Source organism: Symphodus melops, assembly GCF_947650265.1.
Source record: "Symphodus melops genome assembly, chromosome: 20".
Taxonomy (NCBI): Eukaryota; Metazoa; Chordata; class Actinopteri; order Labriformes; family Labridae; genus Symphodus; species Symphodus melops.
The window spans coordinates 4,160,677-4,178,831 of record NC_136710.1 but is presented as its reverse complement, the minus strand read 5'-3'; the positions used below and the strand labels follow the sequence as shown (position 1 = coordinate 4,178,831).

Here is an 18,155-nt window from a genome sequence, read left to right as displayed (position 1 = left end):
CGCTCTCTCTTTCCCATATTTCCCTTCTATCTTCAGCTTTCATATCTGATAAAGACAAACGTTTAAAATATCATCCTTTTAAGAAAGTTATTGTTGTGCTACTTTTATTCATTATCAATCAACGATGTGGAGTTCTTTACCTTCGAAAATATAGAAATACAAATTATGAACATTGTCATCTTTTACAGTGTCGCAGCTCAGTGGCAGAAAATCACCAAGGTTCTGCATCGCTTGAGCAGCCATGTTTTCTTCTTTAAAAGCAGAGATTTAAGTGAGCTGGTAAAACTTAATGGTACACATTAAGGACACACATCTTTTAGTAGTTGTAGTAGTAGTAGTGTACTCAATCAATATTTAGTACTGAAGCTTTTATACCTACCCTTTTTACATCACGTAAAAATGTAGTGCAGTACTTGAACTACTAATTTTACGTTACACAGTTTCAAGCATTTCATACAAAACAAAATGAAGTTCTAAAACATTTCAAACTAATTAAGTAGGTCAGAGAAGCAAAACACAACCAAGAGTTTCAGTCTTTCATACTCATCTGTCCTATTTTTGTCTGATGATTCAAACATGTTTAAGGCCATCAGCGCCCCTAATCTTTTTATTTCAAATGAGGAAATGTAACTGCATGTTTTTAACTATCACAGCCGTTCCACATGTTTGTTTTTTTTAAACCTATGTTTTCACTGTAACTTCTCCTTGTGCATTTACGCCTCTCACCAGCAGCTGTCTCTTTTTCTCGTCTGTATCAGACTTTGTGGGGATTCTGAATGGCTCTAAATTAAAAAAATAATGGGGTACTACATGACTCCATCTGGTTACCACTGGCAAATATTAATATGGCACAGATGTGATGGGACACATTTGCTCTGGTATAAAGCACCTCTTTATTCAGTTGAGGGTTCTACACTGACCAAGGGCCTTGTGCTTGTTCATTAGTTTAATATCAGCAGCGACTCGATCAATATTAAGATGAATCTGCTGTTTTGCATTTTTTTAAGAGTCGTCCTCTCATTGAGTCATTAGTACATTATCCATTTGGAGAGGAATCAGGTTAATGTGGTTTTCAAGTTAGTTAATTTCCTATTTGCTCCTTGAAAAACGAAAACGTTTTTGTTAACATTGAAAATGCTGACTGAGAGGTCACATATAATTTTCCCATTTATTAGGCATATCAAAATATGAACAACTTGAACTTGCAGCTCTGTTTTCATTTCAGTAAAGAAACTGTATATTCTATTTGATAGAGAGTAACACATTCTCCTTTCCCATATTTGATTGGTATACTTATAAACAGTTGATTTTATTTGCTTTATTGTCGGCATCATCAAGCTGCTTTCACAACTTGAATGTTGCTATATGAACAAGGTCACTTCAGCATCCACCCATTTTTCACACTGCTAAAGTTGTTCAAAGTTATTAATAGTGTAAATTCTGCTGCTTCAGTGACATCATTGCCGCTGTCAGTGAAAGATGTGCCTCCTGCAGCAGAGCTGTTTAAACAGGAAGTGGTCAGTCAGACTTTACCAAGTACCAACTATATCATGGGGGAATTACATTTGTCCTCAGTTCCCCTCATGTTCTGAGTTTTGTGGTTTTTACTTTTTGCTTAATTAAGATGAGTAAAACAACTTTTCACTCAAAGTTCCCAAGAAACCAATAATCAATGAGTTAGAGCCCGCTGTGAAAGCATCAGGACAACTGTTCCCGGAGTACTAAAAGAAAAACGTCTAGATGGTAAATGAGGCAGAAAATAAAGTTACATGTAAGATTACAGGAAACATGTTGTCAACTTTTTGTCTTCTTTTTTTCTGCTCGTGAAAACAACCTGAAAAATAATAATATTTAGCCATGGGCAATAAGCAGTTCATGTTTCTGGTGTTGTGGGTTTCAAACAAACTACAAACTAGATCTCTACCACAATGTGGGAACATTTGCATGTTGAGGTTTTTTTTTTTCACCCTCTTACTGTGGCTTTAGTTTTTTTTAATTATAATTTTTGTTTTTTTAATTACATATACTTTTTGAATCCCTGAGAGAAATTCTGGTTTAACACTCTGTTATTGAGAGACATGCTTCTCACACACATTCACACACGTGTTCAAACAGGACCAGTGGACATGCTTTAGTGGAGAGAGCATGTCAGAGTGTGGCTGCTACACACTGCTACACAACGAGTACACCAGAGAGGTTGGGGGTTCAGTGCCTTGCTCAAAAGCACCTTGAAAGTACTCCATTATGATCCACACCGGGACATGAAGTCTTACTTATTATTTCTTATGTAAGTTTTTAAATAACATTCATTTTATAATTCTACCACCAGGACGTATTAAACAAGGACACTCATATTGTTTATTGCATGAAATCATATTTATAGTTTGTTGTTTTATGTGGTCTTACAGTTCTGAGCATTACGTTTCATTGATGTGCAATAATTATTTATTCATGCCATATTTGATTTATTTTACATCTCACAGAATCCATTTCACATGATCTCTTTCTTATTGGAGCAGCAGACAGGAAGTGTAAACAGGTTTATTGTGGTTGATGAACTGCTCGTCTCAGAATCTTGTGTAAAAGGGAAGTGAAGAGAAGTCAGAGAGAAATACTCACCTTTTAATGAACTGTTCCTTGTTTTGCCTCTCTTTTTTCTTCTGCATTATTACAAATACAAAGTTGATTTTTTTTGTAAAAGCTAAGCATCAGAGTTTCGTTGACACTTTGGAGGTGAAGATGGACCAAACCTTGCGTTGTGTGCTCGGGTTTTTCTGTGAGTACATCAGTGCGTCTTAAGTTTTGTCAATTTCAAACATTGAGTCATGTTTCTATGAACATGAAGTTTGGCTGTTTGAATAAAACAACAGGAGATACTGAACTAGCTGTTTGTACAATATTTGAGCAACACATGTACAGTAAATAGTCGATGGTTTTGTTATGTAACAAGCTTTGAATTAATTAGACCGCCAAACCCTTGAGATGAATCTTCTCATTTTCAAGTGTTTTAATAATAACAGTTGTCTAAAATGAAACTCTATCTTGCTTTGATTGATGTCTAATGAACTATTAATCTTGTTTTAGTGCTGAATTTGATCCCCCGCGGATTGGCTCAAGGTGAGTGATTGTCTTATATTTCTACTTTTTTAGCTACTTCACTTTAACAGCGTCCTCCTGGAAGGTGAACTTTATCTTCCTGAAAGTTTGCTTTTAAAACATGTATTTTTAAGTTATGTATTTTAGTTTTCTGTTTTGACCTGATTCTGTCCTTACCTTGGAAAGCTGCTGGTATCTCAAGAAACTGTTGTGACTCTGTAAGCTCTTATTTCTCTTTAACAGCTGCTCCTTTTAACACTGCTGTACACATTACTTTTAAACCATGTGCAACATTATTGTTGTGTCATTATTGTCATTGTTATATTGTACAAACATTTAGATCATTACAATAAGAATTATGGATGAAAACTGTCACATTTTCTCTTTTTAGTTTATTTCCAATCCTGTTTCTTTCCTGAGTCTTTGTGATGTGAACAGGTAACCGTCCCCGAGTGACCGTTACTCCCAACTGGCCCGAAATATTCCTGGGTGAGATGATCACTCTCAGATGTGAGATTGAGGGAGGTGGAGACGATGAGTGGACGTTTTATTGGAAAATACGAGGCTCAGACCAACATAAAGCAAACAATAAATACATTATTAACCGTCCCACTTCATCTGACAACGGAGAATACAGCTGTTCAGGCAGAAGAGTCCACCCTAATACTACCTACACAGACTGGAGTGAACCCTTCGAATTGACTGTAATATGTAAGTGTAACCATGTAGACAATGTTTGCTTTAAACAAACAGAAATCAGTCTTTTAAAAGGAGCTGTGTAATTAATTATGTTTTCCTTTCAGATTGGTGATGAAATAACTAAGAAACCATTACAGCTTTTGTAATGTGCATAAAATATGTCTCACTATGATTTATTCAGTGAACTTTGAAGTTTCCATCAGTGTCTGAATAATTGCTCATAGAGATCATCTGTTATTCACATTTGACAAAAGAAGATGTTTGTTGATATTGATCGAGCTCTCCTAAGTCTGATGGTGTCAAAGTGAGAAAAGTCTTTTTTTTTTTAAAGTGATACAGACATGATGGGGTCTTTTCTGGAATCAAACTAATATGTATATATTTTAAATGTAACATAATTTAAGAGATAAATCCTGACACTAAGTATGTTTTCCTTCTGAGGGCAGCACTGTTTGAGTGTGACTGTAGGCACAGTAATTTACCTTTTCACATCTTTGTTTCCAAATCAAACAGCAATAAAACCAAAGGCTGAACTGAGAGCTGAAATTACATCCATTCCAGCAGGGGGCGCTGTGACCCTGACCTGTAACGTGAACCCTTCATCCTCTGGCTGGACGTACATCTGGTACAGAGAAGACAAATCCCCTGTTTTCCCCATCAGAGAAGATTTTGTTGACCTCTCAAATGGACAAATCATTGTCTCCAAGGAAGGAGTCTACAGGTGCGAAGGAGGGAGAGGAAACCCAGCTTACTACACAGAGTACAGTGATTCAGTCTCTATCAACAGAATCTGTAAGTTTAAGGTTTTTTTGTTTTCTATTCACACATTTCTTGATAAAAAGGTAAAGATGTTTCTTTTTACCTCCTCATTGTGTCCTTGTTGGGAACTCTTGAACACAAACAGTATCAAACAGGGCTGTTGTGACTCTGCAGCCCCAGTGGACTGAGATATACAGCGGAGAGAAGATCACTCTGACATGTGAAATCGAGGGTGGAGAAGACTCTGAGTGGGAGTATGAGTGGGAGACAACCAGCTTTGATAGATCTGTAAGACAGAGTGAATCCTTTGAATTCAGTGCTACTGTTTACAGTGATGGAGAATACAAGTGTAAGGGAAAACACAAAACTGAGGTACTTACCTCAACAGAGTGGAGCACTCCACTCACACTGAAAGTATCAGGTAAGATGGACTTTAAATCAACATGAAAACAAGTTTGACTTGTGACTTTATTTCTTCTTTGAGAAATTAACTAAAAGAGAAGTTTTTAGTGCAGATAACAGTGATTAAATGCGTTTCATGGTTGACGTTCATGTGTATTTATTTCCTTAAGGTATTTTATTAAGGGCTATTTAAAGAAACACTAATCCTTTCTTATTTCCCTGTTTTAAACTGAACAGCACAAAAACCAAAGGCTGAACTGAAGGCTGATGACACAGATATTCCAGTAGGAGGTGCTGTGACCCTGACCTGCTCTGTGAGCTTATCATCTGGTTGGGAATACTACTTTTGGTACAAAGCAGATAAATCCTCTAAACCATCAACCATAAAAGATGTCTCCTCGACTGGACAAATACGTGTCTCTAAGGAGGGACTCTACTGGTGTAGAGGAGCGAGAGGAAACCCAGCGTACGAAACAGAGGACAGTGATTCAGTTCAGTTAAAGGAAAAAAGTAAGTCTTGCATATTGACATTATTTGGTGTAGATTTAAGGTTTTTTCATCTTTGTATACTTACTGTGAATTCTTGAACATTAGCGGTTGCTGTCGTGACTCTGCACCCAAACTGGTCTGAAATGTACTATGACGAGTCGATTACTGTAAGATGTGACATCAAGGATGGAGACGACGCTGAGTGGGAGTACGAGTGGAAAACAACCAGCTACTTCAAACCTTCAAGTGAAAAGGAATACAGGATTGGAGCTGCTTATGAATTATACAGTGGAAACTACAGTTGTAAGGGCAGAAAAAGAAGTGACCAGTCTCCAACAGATTGGAGCGATCCCATCACATTAACAGTTTTATATTGTAAGTAACGTTTATTTTAAATACATATTAAACTGTTTATTCAAGAACTTTCTTATGAAAATAATCAAGTTCTTATTTACTGATATCTGATTTTCCATCATTACAGGATTAGTTATTTCATCTAATGATCACTGTTCCAACAGATCCACCCCGGCCTGTCCTCACAGTGTCTCCATTATGGCTGAGTGCTGGAGACTCTGTGACTCTGAACTGTGAGGTTAAACATCCATCAGCAGGATGGAGAGTCTACTGGTATACCTGTAAAGCTACTTCCAAACTATCTTACAACTCCTACAGCTACCAGCTGCTATCTGAAAGTGAAAAGTCTTCCTTCATTGTTCATGGACAGACACACACAGCAGCATATGTGTGCAGAGCTGGAAGAGGAGATCCAGAGCGTTACTTTCCTTACAGTGAACCAAAGTTTGTCTGGTCTGGAGGTCAGTTAGATTCTGTCTTTATCTTGAGAATAATATCTTTATTCATTTGATGTTTATGAACAACTTAGACTTCTGTCTCTGTGAGTCAACAATCAAAGAGCAAGATGAGAATTGATCACGATGACTTCATGCTCTTTCTTTCTGTGAATAACTTTTCATTGAGTCGTCAGCTTGTATACATACACATTTTACTTTGTATAATTGAGCATCTTATTAATAACTGCTTACAGTCTCCACAGGAGGGTTTGTATGATTACAGTAATGTTGGTCAGTAGTCAGTCTCATGTACACACAATATGAAAAGTCTAATTCAGGCTTTCCTGACAAAACAATAAATGGAACATGAGAAAAAGCTACAGACCTGAAACACAGACACAAAGTAAGACAGCAACTACCCATGGAGAAACATCTGTATGAAATGTCCATCTGTCATATCTTTGGAAATGGAAGGTCAAAGAAAGTCTTTTAATTTTTAGACAGCAGAAGCAGCTGGCTATTTAATTAGATATAAAATCCAACAGCAGCTAAGTTGTGTGTTCTTTTTTTAATCTTTGGACTGCTGGACTTTGTTAAACTCCTTGTTTGTTTTTTCTTCAGATTTGCCCTCACCAGCATCTCTCACAGTGAGTCCTGAAAGAGCGCAACACTTCACCTCTGATTCTGTCTCACTGAAGTGTGAGGGGAACTCTACTCAGTGGAGAGTGAGGTTTCAACAAGACAGCTACCTGAGAGATTGCTCCTGGTTGGGTCAAATGACTGGATCAACATGTACAATACACAGTTACATCTCAACAAATCATGTATTCTGGTGTGAGTCTGATTTAGGGGAGTTCAGCAACGCTGTCAACATCACTAAAGAGAGTAAGATTTGTATCTTTTTTTTATTTATTTTTTTGCCTGATCGACATTGAGAAGAGAATTTACTCTCTTAATGAGATAAGAGAAAAGATTAAAGTCTGAGTGTAAATCTTTATTGATCTGATGCCAAAGTCTGAAACACAAGAAGGAGTAAGATGTAAACAAGATCACACATCAGATTTATCATGACTTTAATGCATGGCTGTAAAAGAAGAATTATAGTCGGATTATTCTGTGTCTGCTTATTTTCAAGTTTGAACCTGATGATCTCTGGTTGAATCCTCTTTGCTTCAACTGTTTAACAGAGTCTGATATCATCCTGGTGAGCCCTGTCCATCCAGTGACTGAAGGAAGTTCAGTTATTCTGAGCTGCACATTAAGACACAGAGATAACGTTTCCTATGTGTTCTTCTATCTGAACGACAAACTCATTCAAAATGATACCAGAAAGCAGCTTAATATCTCTGCTGTGTCAAAGTCTGATGAGGGCTTCTACAAGTGTCAAACCTCAGGGAGAGAGTCGTCTCAGAGTTGGATGTCAGTAACAGGTGAGTAAGATAACAATCACTGGATTTCTTTAGTGTTTACCAGGATTTGTATTGTAACCTTTAAAATGGGAAATTAAGAGAAAATGTATCTGAACTAAAAGTAACATTAATTTTTGGACTCAGTAAAGTCTTAAAGTGTTTTGTTTGAGTCAGTGGATTTCAAAGTCCTCATATGAAGCATTGCTGATTTCAAACATGTACATATGTGATCACATTATGTATTTATGTTGGATATTATTTGTACTCATTTGAGTGGTTTTGTCTTTACTGAAACATCATGAATCAAAGTATTTAATAACACTTTGAATCAGCTGAAGGACTGTTTGTATAATTGTAGTATCAGTTACTGTTTGTTCATCTTTATGGCTGGTGTACATGTAGCATTGCCCCGGCCTGAGGACTCTTCATCTCCTGTAATTCCTGTGATTGTTGGGCTGATCTGTGGAGTAGCGTTTGCAATATTTCTGCTCCTATTGTATTGTTCTCGTCAGTCCAAAGGTAAGGCCTTCTTTTACTTCTTCATATTAAATTATTTATTTATATTAAATGTAGTTTTGTACTGACAGAGATTAGCAGTGTGGTTTACATGAAGTAAAACACAGTGTAACATGTCTTTTTCACAGACTCATGCTTCAGGAGGTAGGTTCAACTCTCTCTTTAATTATTTTAAATATAACAGTAATTGAAGCCATGCTGCTAAATGTAATACATGTCAGTGCTGCATGTTTAAGGCTCAGCCAGTCTGAGAGTAACAACCAGGACTCTGCCAGAAGTCATGAACTTTACCAGAATGTGGCTCAACCTGACATATACGCTACTCTCCTGCACGGTAAGCTTTTCATTGGTATTGTGTGTTTACACAGAGTTTTCAGAATATATGGATCCAAAATGGGATCAGAATGACTTTTGGTTTTCATTTCTCATACAGGTGATGCCAGTGTCTACGAAACACTCCAAATCTCTGAGGACAACAACGCTGGTACTGTCCTTTTTTATTTAATACACACTGTAGGAGATATATTTTAAATTGAAGGAAAATGTCTCTCAAAGTTGTTTTATGTTTGTCATGAATTCATGAATTTATACGACACTCGTCCTTACAAACATTGATGAAGAAACTTTTGCTTGATTCTCATTTTTCTAAAGGGGATGATTATGTCAACCAATCAGTAAGGCTCTGAAGACACTGAAAAGGAGTTGACCATAATGAAGACAAGCGGGTGAAACAGACCTGAAGAAGAGAATATGTTTAAAGACGAGCTCATGTATCCACGTCTGATTTACATGATCTTTTTATCACAGCGGCACATACAGCAACAGTTCGGCAGCTTTCGGTGGCAGTTACCTCTCATTTATGTAGGGGTCTTTTACGCAACAGCCGGTGTTTCCACGGCAACGATAAACATGTTGTGTGTGTCATGGAGGTGCTGTCATGGCGGCCACACAGTTACTATAATATTAAGGATTTCTATTGCTTTGATAACTGTTGGAAATATTTGTGGGAATGTAAATACTGAACAGAAAATATGTATAAAACACAGGTTCAGTCAATGTTTATTTATTTAGATATTTTAGTGTAAACAGTCCAATAACTTTCTACATATTGTGCGTTTAAGGGAGCGGATTATATTACATAGATTATCTTCACATCAGTAACATTTATACTTGTATCTCTGTTTTACGATTATCACAAATGTTCAAGGATTAATACAGTCGATTTGTTTTCTGTTTAAGTAAGAGTGACAGAATATATATTCAATCACTCATATTAGCTAAAAGCTTACAATTATTATCAGAATATTTCACAAAGTTTCTTATCTTTACAAGTACAGATTTTATCTTGTCATTATTTTTTGTCTTTTTAAGTTGTTTCAGCTGCTTGATACTGTTTATTTTAGCTTGAGCATCCAGTTGATTAAAATCTGCTTCTTTGTCAGTGTTGCCTTACAAAGATCTCAGAAAGACATCAACATGACTGTTATATCTTTAATGACCTGTTTCAACAGACGTAATCATTTACATTATAGTTTATATATTGAAGGGTCAGTAATTTGTATCTCCATTATTTAACAGTTTTGTATTGTTAACGTATTAAAGTACTGTAATGATCATAATAATTTTTTTAAACAGGAACAACAGTTTCTTTTGGTTTTACTTGCTTTTTGACAGACCAGCCAATAAGAATACGGTCTTTGTGGTGTCTGTTATCCCACTCTCTCTTTCCCATATTTCCCTTCTATCTTCAGCTTTCATATCTGATAAAGACAAACGTTTAAAAAAATCATCCTTTTAAGAAAGTTATTTTTGTGCTACTTTTATTCATTATCAATCAACGATGTGGAGTTCTTTACCTTCGAAAATATAGAAATACAAATTATGAACATTGTCATCTTTTACAGTGTCGCAGCTCAGTGGCAGAAAATCACCAAGGTTCTGCATCGCTTGAGCAGCCATATGTTTTCTTCTTTAAAAGCAGAGATTTAAGTGAGCTGGTAAAACTTAATGGTACACATTAAGGACACACATCTTTTAGTAGTTGTAGTAGTAGTGTACTCAATCAATATTTAGTACTGAAGCTTTTTATACCTACCCTTTTTACGTCACATAAAAGTGTAGTGCAGTACTTGAACTACTAATTTTACGTTACACAGTTTCAAGCATTTCATACAAAACAAAATGAAGTTCTAAAACATTTCAAACTAATTAAGTAGGTCACAGAAGCAAAACACAACCAAGAGTTTCAGTCTTTCATACTCATCTGTCCTATTTTTGTCTGATGATTCATACATGTTTAAGGCCATCAGCGCCCCTAATCTTTTTATTTCAAATGAGGAAATGTAACTGCATGTTTTTAATTAACTATCACAGCCGTTCCACATGTTTTTTTTAAACCTATGTTTTCACTGTAACTTCTCCTTGTGCATTTACGCCTCTCACCAACAGCTGTCTCTTTTTCTCGTCTGTATCAGACTTTGTGGGGATTCTGAATGGCTCTAAATTAAAAAATAATGGGGCACTACATGACTCCATCTGGTTACCACTGGCAAATATTAATATGGCACAGATGTGATGGGACACATTTGCTCTGGTATAAAGCACCTCTTTATTCAGATGAGGGTTCTACACTGACCAAGGGCCTTGTGCTTGTTCATTAGTGTAACATCAGCAGCGACTCGATCAATATTAAGCTGAATCTGCTGTTTTGCATTTTTTTAAGAGTCGTCCTCTCATTGAGTCATTAGTACATTATCCATTTGGAGAGGAATCAGGTTAATGTGGTTTTCAAGTTAGTTAATTTCCTATTTGCTCCTTGAAAAACAAAAACGTTTTTGTTAACAATGAAAATGCTGACTGAGAGGTCACATATAATTTTCCCATTTATCAGGCATATCAAAATATGAACAACTTGAACTTGCAGCTCTGTTTTCATTTCAGTAAAGAAACTGTATATTCTATTTGATAGAGAGTAACACATTCTCCTTTCCCATATTTGATTGGTATACTTATAAACAGTTGATTTTATTTGCTTTATTGTCGGCATCATCAAGCTGCTTTCACAACTTGAATGTTGCTATATGAACAAGGTCACTTCAGCATCCACCCATTTTTAACACTGCTAAAGTTGTTCAAAGTTATTAATAGTGTAAATTCTGCTGCTTCAGTGACATCATTGCCGCTGTCAGTGAAAGATGTTCCTCCTGCAGCAGAGCTGTTTAAACAGGAAGTGGTCAGTCAGACTGTACCAAGTACCAACTATATCATGGGGGAATTACATTTGTCCTCAGTTCCCCTCATGTTCTGAGTTTTGTGGTTTTTACTTTTTGCTTAATTAAGATGAGTAAAACAACTTTTCACTCAAAGTTCCCAAGAAACCAATAATCAATGAGTTAGAGCCCGCTGTGAAAGCATCAGGACAACTGTTCCCGGAGTACTAAAAGAAAAACGTCTAGATGGTAAATGAGGCAGAAAATAAAGTTACATGTAAGATTACAGGAAACATGTTGTCAACTTTTTGTCTTCTTTTTTTCTGCTAGTGAAAACAACCTGAAAAATAATAATATTTAGCCATGGGCAATAAGCAGTTCATGTTTCTGGTGTTGTGGGTTTCAAACAAACTACAAACTAGATCTCTACCACAATGTGGGAACATTTGCATGTTGAGGTTTTTTTTTTTCACCCTCTTACTGTGGCTTTAGTTTTTTTTAATTATAATTTTTGTTTTTTTAATTACATATACTTTTTGAATCCCTGAGAGAAATTCTGGTTTAACACTCTGTTATTGAGAGACATGCTTCTCACACACATTCACACACGTGTTCAAACAGGACCAGTGGACATGCTTTAGTGGAGAGAGCATGTCAGAGTGTGGCTGCTACACACTGCTACACAACGAGTACACCAGAGAGGTTGGGGGTTCAGTGCCTTGCTCAAAAGCACCTTGAAAGTACTCCATTATGATCCACACCAGGACATGAACTCTTACTTATTATTTCTTATGTAAGTTTTTAAATAACATTCATTTTATAATTCTACCACCAGGACGTATTAAACAAGGACACTCATGTTGTTTATTGCATGAAATCATATTTATAGTTTGTTGTTTTATGTGGTCTTAAAGTTCTGAGCATTACGTTTCATTGATGTGCAATAATTATTTATTTATGCGATAATTGATTTATTTTACATCTCACAGAATTCATTTCACATGATCTCTTTCTTATTGGAGCAGCAGACAGGAAGTGTAAACAGGTTTATTGTGGTTGATCGACTGCTCGTCTCAGAATCTTGTGTAAAAGGGAAGTGAAGAGAAGTCAGAGAGAAATACTGTGCTCACCTTTTAATGAACTGTTTCTTGTTTTGCCTCTCTTTTTTCTTCTGCATTATTACAAACACAAAGTTAATGTTTTTTAAAAAGCTAAGCGTCAGAGTTTCGTTGACTCTTTGGAGTTGAAGATGGACCAAACCTTGCGTTGTGTGCTGGGGTTTTTCTGTGAGTACATCAGTGCGTCTTAAGTTTTGTCAATTTCAAACATTGAGTCATGTTTCTATGAACATGAAGTTTGGCTGTTTGAATAAAACAACAGGAGATACTGAACTAGCTGTTTGTACAATATTTGAGCAACACATGTACAGTAAATAGTCGATGGTTTTGTTATGTAAAATGTTTTGAATTAATTAGACCGCCAAACCCTTGAGATGAATCTTCTCATTTTCAAGTGTTTTAATAATAACAGTTGTCTAAAATGAAACTCTATCTTGCTTTGATTGATGTCTGATGAACTATTAATCTTTATTTTAGTGTTGAATTTGATCCCCCGCGGATTGGCTCAAGGTGAGTGATTGTCTTATATTTCTGTTTTTTACCCACTTCATCACTTTAACAGCATCTTCATGTAGTGTTTTGTGTTTGTATATTATCTCACTGCCTTTTTCAAAGAAATTGTCCTGGAAGGTGAACTTTATCTTCCTGAAAGTTTGCTTTTAAAACATATTTTTAAGTTATGTATTTTAGTTTTCTGTTTTGACCTGATTCTGTCCTTACCTTGGAAAGCTGCTGGTATCTCAAGAAACTGTTGTGACTCTTTAAGCTCTTATTTCTCTTTAACAGCTGCTCCTTTTAACGCTGCTGTACACGTTACTTTTAAACCATTAGCAACATTATTGTTGTGTCATTATTGTCATTGTTATATTGTACAAACATTTAGATCATTACAATAAGAATTATGGATGAAAACTGTCACATTTCCTCTTTTTAGTTTATTTCCAATCCTGTTTCTTTCCTGAGTCTTTGTGATGTGAACAGGTTACCGTCCCCGAGTGACCATTACTCCCAACTGGCCCGAAATATTCCTGGGTGAGACGATCACTCTCAGATGTGAGATTGAGGGAGGTGGAGACGATGAGTGGACGTTTTTTTGGAAAATACGAGGCTCAGACCAACATATAGCAAACAATAAATACATTATTAACCGTCCCACTTCATCTGACAACGGAGAATACAGCTGTGTAGGCAGCAGAGGCCACCCTAATACTACCTACACAGACTGGAGTGAACCCTTCGAATTGACTGTAATATGTAAGTGTAACCATGTAGACAATGTTTGCTTTAAACAAACAGAAATCAGTCTTTTAAAAGGAGCTGTGTAATTAATTATGTTTTCCTTTCAGATTGGTGATAAAATAACTAAGAAACCATTACAGCTTTTGTAATGTGCATAAAATACGTCTCACTATGATTTCTTCAGTGAACTTTGAAGTTTCCATCAGTGTCTGAATAATTGCTCATAAAGATCATCTGTTATTCACATTTGACAAAAGAAGATGTTTGTTGATATTGATCGAGCTCTCCTAAGTCTGATGGTGTCAAAGTGAGAAAAGTCTTTTTTTTTTTAAAGTGATAGAGACATGATGGGGTCTTTGCTGGAATCAAACTAATATGAATATATTTTAAATGTAACATAATTTAAGAGATAAATCCTGACACTAAGTATGTTTTCCTTCTGAGGGCAGCACTGTTTGAGTTTGACTGTAGGCACAGTAATTTACCTTTTCACATCTTTGCTTCCAAATCAAACAGCAACAAGACCAAAGGCTGAACTGAGAGCTGAAATTACATCCATTCCAGCAGGGGGCGCTGTGACCCTGACCTGTAACGTGAACCCTTCATCATCTGGCTGGACGTACATCTGGTACAGAGAAGACAAATCCATTAACACACAAGATTATGTTGACCTCTCAAATGGACAAATCAGTGTCTCCAAGGAAGGAGTCTACAGGTGCGAAGGAGGGAGAGGAAACCCAGCTTACTTCACTCATTACAGTGATCCAGTCTCTATCAACAGAATCTGTAAGTTTAAGGTTTTTTTGTTTTCTATTCACACATTTCTTGATAAAAAGGTAAAGATGTTTCTTTTTACCTCCTCATTGTGTCCTTGTTGGGAACTCTTGAACACAAACAGTATCAAACAGGGCTGTTGTGACTCTGCAGCCCCAGTGGACTGAGATATACAGCGGAGAGAAGATCACTCTGACATGTGAAATCGAGGGTGGAGAAGACTCTGAGTGGGAGTATGAGTGGGAGACAACCAGCTCTGATAGATTTGTAAGACAGAGTGAATCCTTTGAATTCAAAGCTACTGTTCGCAGGGAAGGAGAATACAAGTGTAAGGGAAAACACAAAACTGAGGTACTTACCTCAACACAGTGGAGCACTCCACTCACACTGAAAGTATCAGGTAAGATGGACTTTAAATCAACATGAAAACAAATTTGACTTGTGACTTTATTTCTTCTTTGAGAAATTAACTAAAAGAAAAGTTTTTAGTGCAGATCACAGTGATTAAATGCGTTTCATGGTTGACAATCATGTGTATTTATTTCCTTAAGGTATTTTATTAAGGGCTATTCAAAAAAATATTAATCCTTTCTTATTTTCCTGTTTTAAACTGAACAGCACAAAAACCAAAGGCTGAACTGAAGGCTGATGACACAGATATTCCAGTAGGAGGTGCTGTGACCCTGACCTGCTCTGTGAGCTTATCATCTGGTTGGGAATACTACTTTTGGTCCAGAGCAGATAAATCCTCTAAACCATCAACCATAAAAGATGTCTCCTCGACTGGACAAATACGTGTCTCTAAGGAGGGACTCTACTGGTGTAGAGGAGAGAGAGGAAACCCCGCTTTCAAAACAGAGGACAGTGATTCAGTTCAGTTAAAGGCAAAAAGTAGGTCTTGCATATTGATATTATTTGGTGTCGATTTAAGGTTTTTCCATCTTTGTATACTTACTGTGAATTCTTCAACATTAGCGGTTGCAAACAAGGCTGTCGTGACTCTGCACCCAAACTGGTCTGAAATCTATAATAACGAGTCGATTACTGTAAGATGTGAGATAAAGAATGGAGACGACGCTGAGTGGGAGTACGAGTGGAAAACAACCAGCTCAATCCTCTTCAAACCTTCAAGTGAAAAGGAATACAGGATTGGACGTGTTAATACATTACACAGTGGAAACTACAGATGTAAGGGCAGAAAAAGAAGTGACCAGTCTCCAACAGATTGGAGCGATCCCATCACATTAACAGTTTTAAACCGTAAGTAACGTTTATATTAAATACATATTAAACTGTTTATTCAAATACTTTTTCATTTATATTAAACAAAAAATCAAGTTCTTATTTACTGATATCTGATTTTCCATCATTACATGATTATTTATTTCTTTGAATAATCACTTTTCCAACAGATCCACCCCGGCCTGTCCTCACAGTGTCTCCATTATGGCTGAGTGCTGGAGACTCTGTGACTCTGAACTGTGAGGTTAAACATCCATCAGCAGGATGGAGGTTCTACTGGTATACCTGTAAAGCTACTTCCGAACTATCTGACAACTCCTACAGCTACCAGCTGATATCTGAAAGTGAAAAGTCTTCCTTCATTGTTCATGGACAGACACACACAGCAGCATATGTGTGCAGAGCTGGAAGAGGAGATCCAGAGCGTTACTTTCCTTACAGTGAACCAAAGTTTGTCTGGTCTGGAGGTCAGTTAGATTCTGTCTTTATCTTGAGGATAATATCTTTATTCATTTGATGTTTATGAACAACTTAGACTTTTGTCTCTGTGAGTCAACAATCAAAGAGCAAGATGAGAATTGATCACGATGATTTCATGCTCTTTCTTTCTGAGAATAACTTCTCATTGAGTCGTCAGCTTGTATACATACACATTTTACTTTGTATAATTGAGCATCTTATTAATAGCTGCTTACAGTCTCCACAGGAGGGTTTGTATGATTACAGTAATGTTGGTCAGTAGTCAGTCTCATGTACACACAGTATGAAAAATCTAATTCAGGCTTTCCTGACAAAACAATAAATGGAACATGAGAAAAAGCTACAGACCTGAAACACAGACACAAAGTGAGACCGCAACTACCCATGGAGAAACATCTGTATGAAATATTAATCTGTCATATCTTTGGAAATGGAAGGTCAAAGAAAGTCTTTTAATTTTTAGACAGCAGAAGCAGCTGGCTATTTAATTAGATATAAAATCTAACAGCAGCTCAGTTGTGTGTTCTTTTTTAATCTTTAGACTGCTGGACTTTGTTAAACCACATGTTTCTTTTTTCTTTAGATTTGCCCTCACCAGCATCTCTCACAGTGAGTCCTGAAAGAGTGCAACACTTCATCTTTGATTCTGTCTCACTGAAGTGTGAGGGGAACTCTACTCAGTGGAGAGTGAGGTTTCAACAAAACAGCTACCTGAGCGATTGCTCCAGGTTGGGTCAAATGACTGGATCAACATGCACAATAGACAGTTACATCTCAACAAATCATGTATTCTGGTGTGAGTCTGATTTAGGAGAGTTCAGCAACGCTGTCAACATCACTAAAGAGAGTAAGATTTGTATCTTTTTTTTAGTTATTTTTTTGCCTGATCGACATTGAGGAGAGAATTTACTCTCTTAATGAGATAAGAGAAAAGATTAAAGTCTGAGTGTAAATCTTTATTGATCTGATGCCAAAGTCTGAAACACAAGAAGGAGTAAGATGTAAACAAGATCACACATCAGATTTATCATCACTTTAATGCATGGATGTAAAAGAAGAATTATATTCGGATTATTCTGTGTCTGCTAATCTTCAAGTTTGAACCTGATGATCTCTGGTTGAATCCTCTTTGCTTCAACTGTTTAACAGAGTTTGATATCATCCTGGTGAGCCCTGTCCATCCAGTGACTGAAGGAAGTTCAGTTATTCTGAACTGCACATTAAAACATAACGACCCTGTATCCAATGTGTTCTTCTTCTATCTGAACGACAAGCTCATTCAAAATGATACCAGAAAGCAGCTTAATATCTCTGCTGTGTCAAAGTCTGATGAGGGCTTCTACAAGTGTCAAACCTCAGGGAGAGAGTCGTCTCAGAGTTGGATGTCAGTAACAGGTGAGTAAGATAACAATCACTGGATTTCTTTAGTGTTTACCAGGATTTGTTTTGTATCCTTTAAAATGGGAAATTAAGAGAAAATGTATCTGAACTAAAAGTAACATTAATTTTTGGACTCAGTAAAGTCTTAAAGTGTTTTGTTTGAGTCAGTGGATTTCAAAGTCCTGATATGAAGCATTGCTGATTTCAAACATGTACATATGTGATCACATTATGTATTTATGTTGGATATTATTTGTACTCATTTGAGTGGTTTTGTCTTTACTGAAACATCATGAATCAAAGTATTTAATAACACTTTGAATCAGCTGAAGGACTGTTTGTATAATTGTAGTATCAGTTACTGTTTGTTCTTCTTTATGGCTGGTGTACATGTAGCATTGCCCCGGCCTGAGGACTCTTCATCTCCTGTAATTCCTGTGATTGTTGGGCTGATCTGTGGAGTAGCGATATTGCGACTTGCAATATTTCTGCTCCTATTGTATTCTTATCGTTTGTCCAAAGGTAAGGCCTTCTTTTACTTCTTCATATTAA

General features: G+C 36.5%; 1 protein-coding gene across 1 annotated transcript; it reads left to right on the top strand.

The window, feature by feature from the left end:
- Positions 1-2,122: 2,122 nt before the first annotated feature.
- LOC306841654 (uncharacterized protein) lies at positions 2,123-18,155 on the top strand (the record flags this gene model as incomplete). The annotated part of the gene is made up of 24 exons (XM_079371601.1): positions 2,123-2,776; positions 3,085-3,117; positions 3,535-3,807; positions 4,309-4,587; positions 4,700-4,975; positions 5,194-5,466; positions 5,551-5,820; positions 5,964-6,260; positions 6,858-7,121; positions 7,424-7,666; positions 8,048-8,164; positions 8,290-8,305; positions 8,383-8,495; positions 8,595-8,645; positions 13,470-13,742; positions 14,244-14,513; positions 14,626-14,901; positions 15,120-15,392; positions 15,477-15,761; positions 15,914-16,210; positions 16,807-17,070; positions 17,373-17,618; positions 18,000-18,064; positions 18,126-18,155. Exons 1-24 carry the CDS (start codon positions 2,626-2,628, stop codon positions 18,153-18,155), a joined length of 4,935 nt encoding a protein of 1,644 aa, XP_079227727.1. The 5' UTR covers positions 2,123-2,625.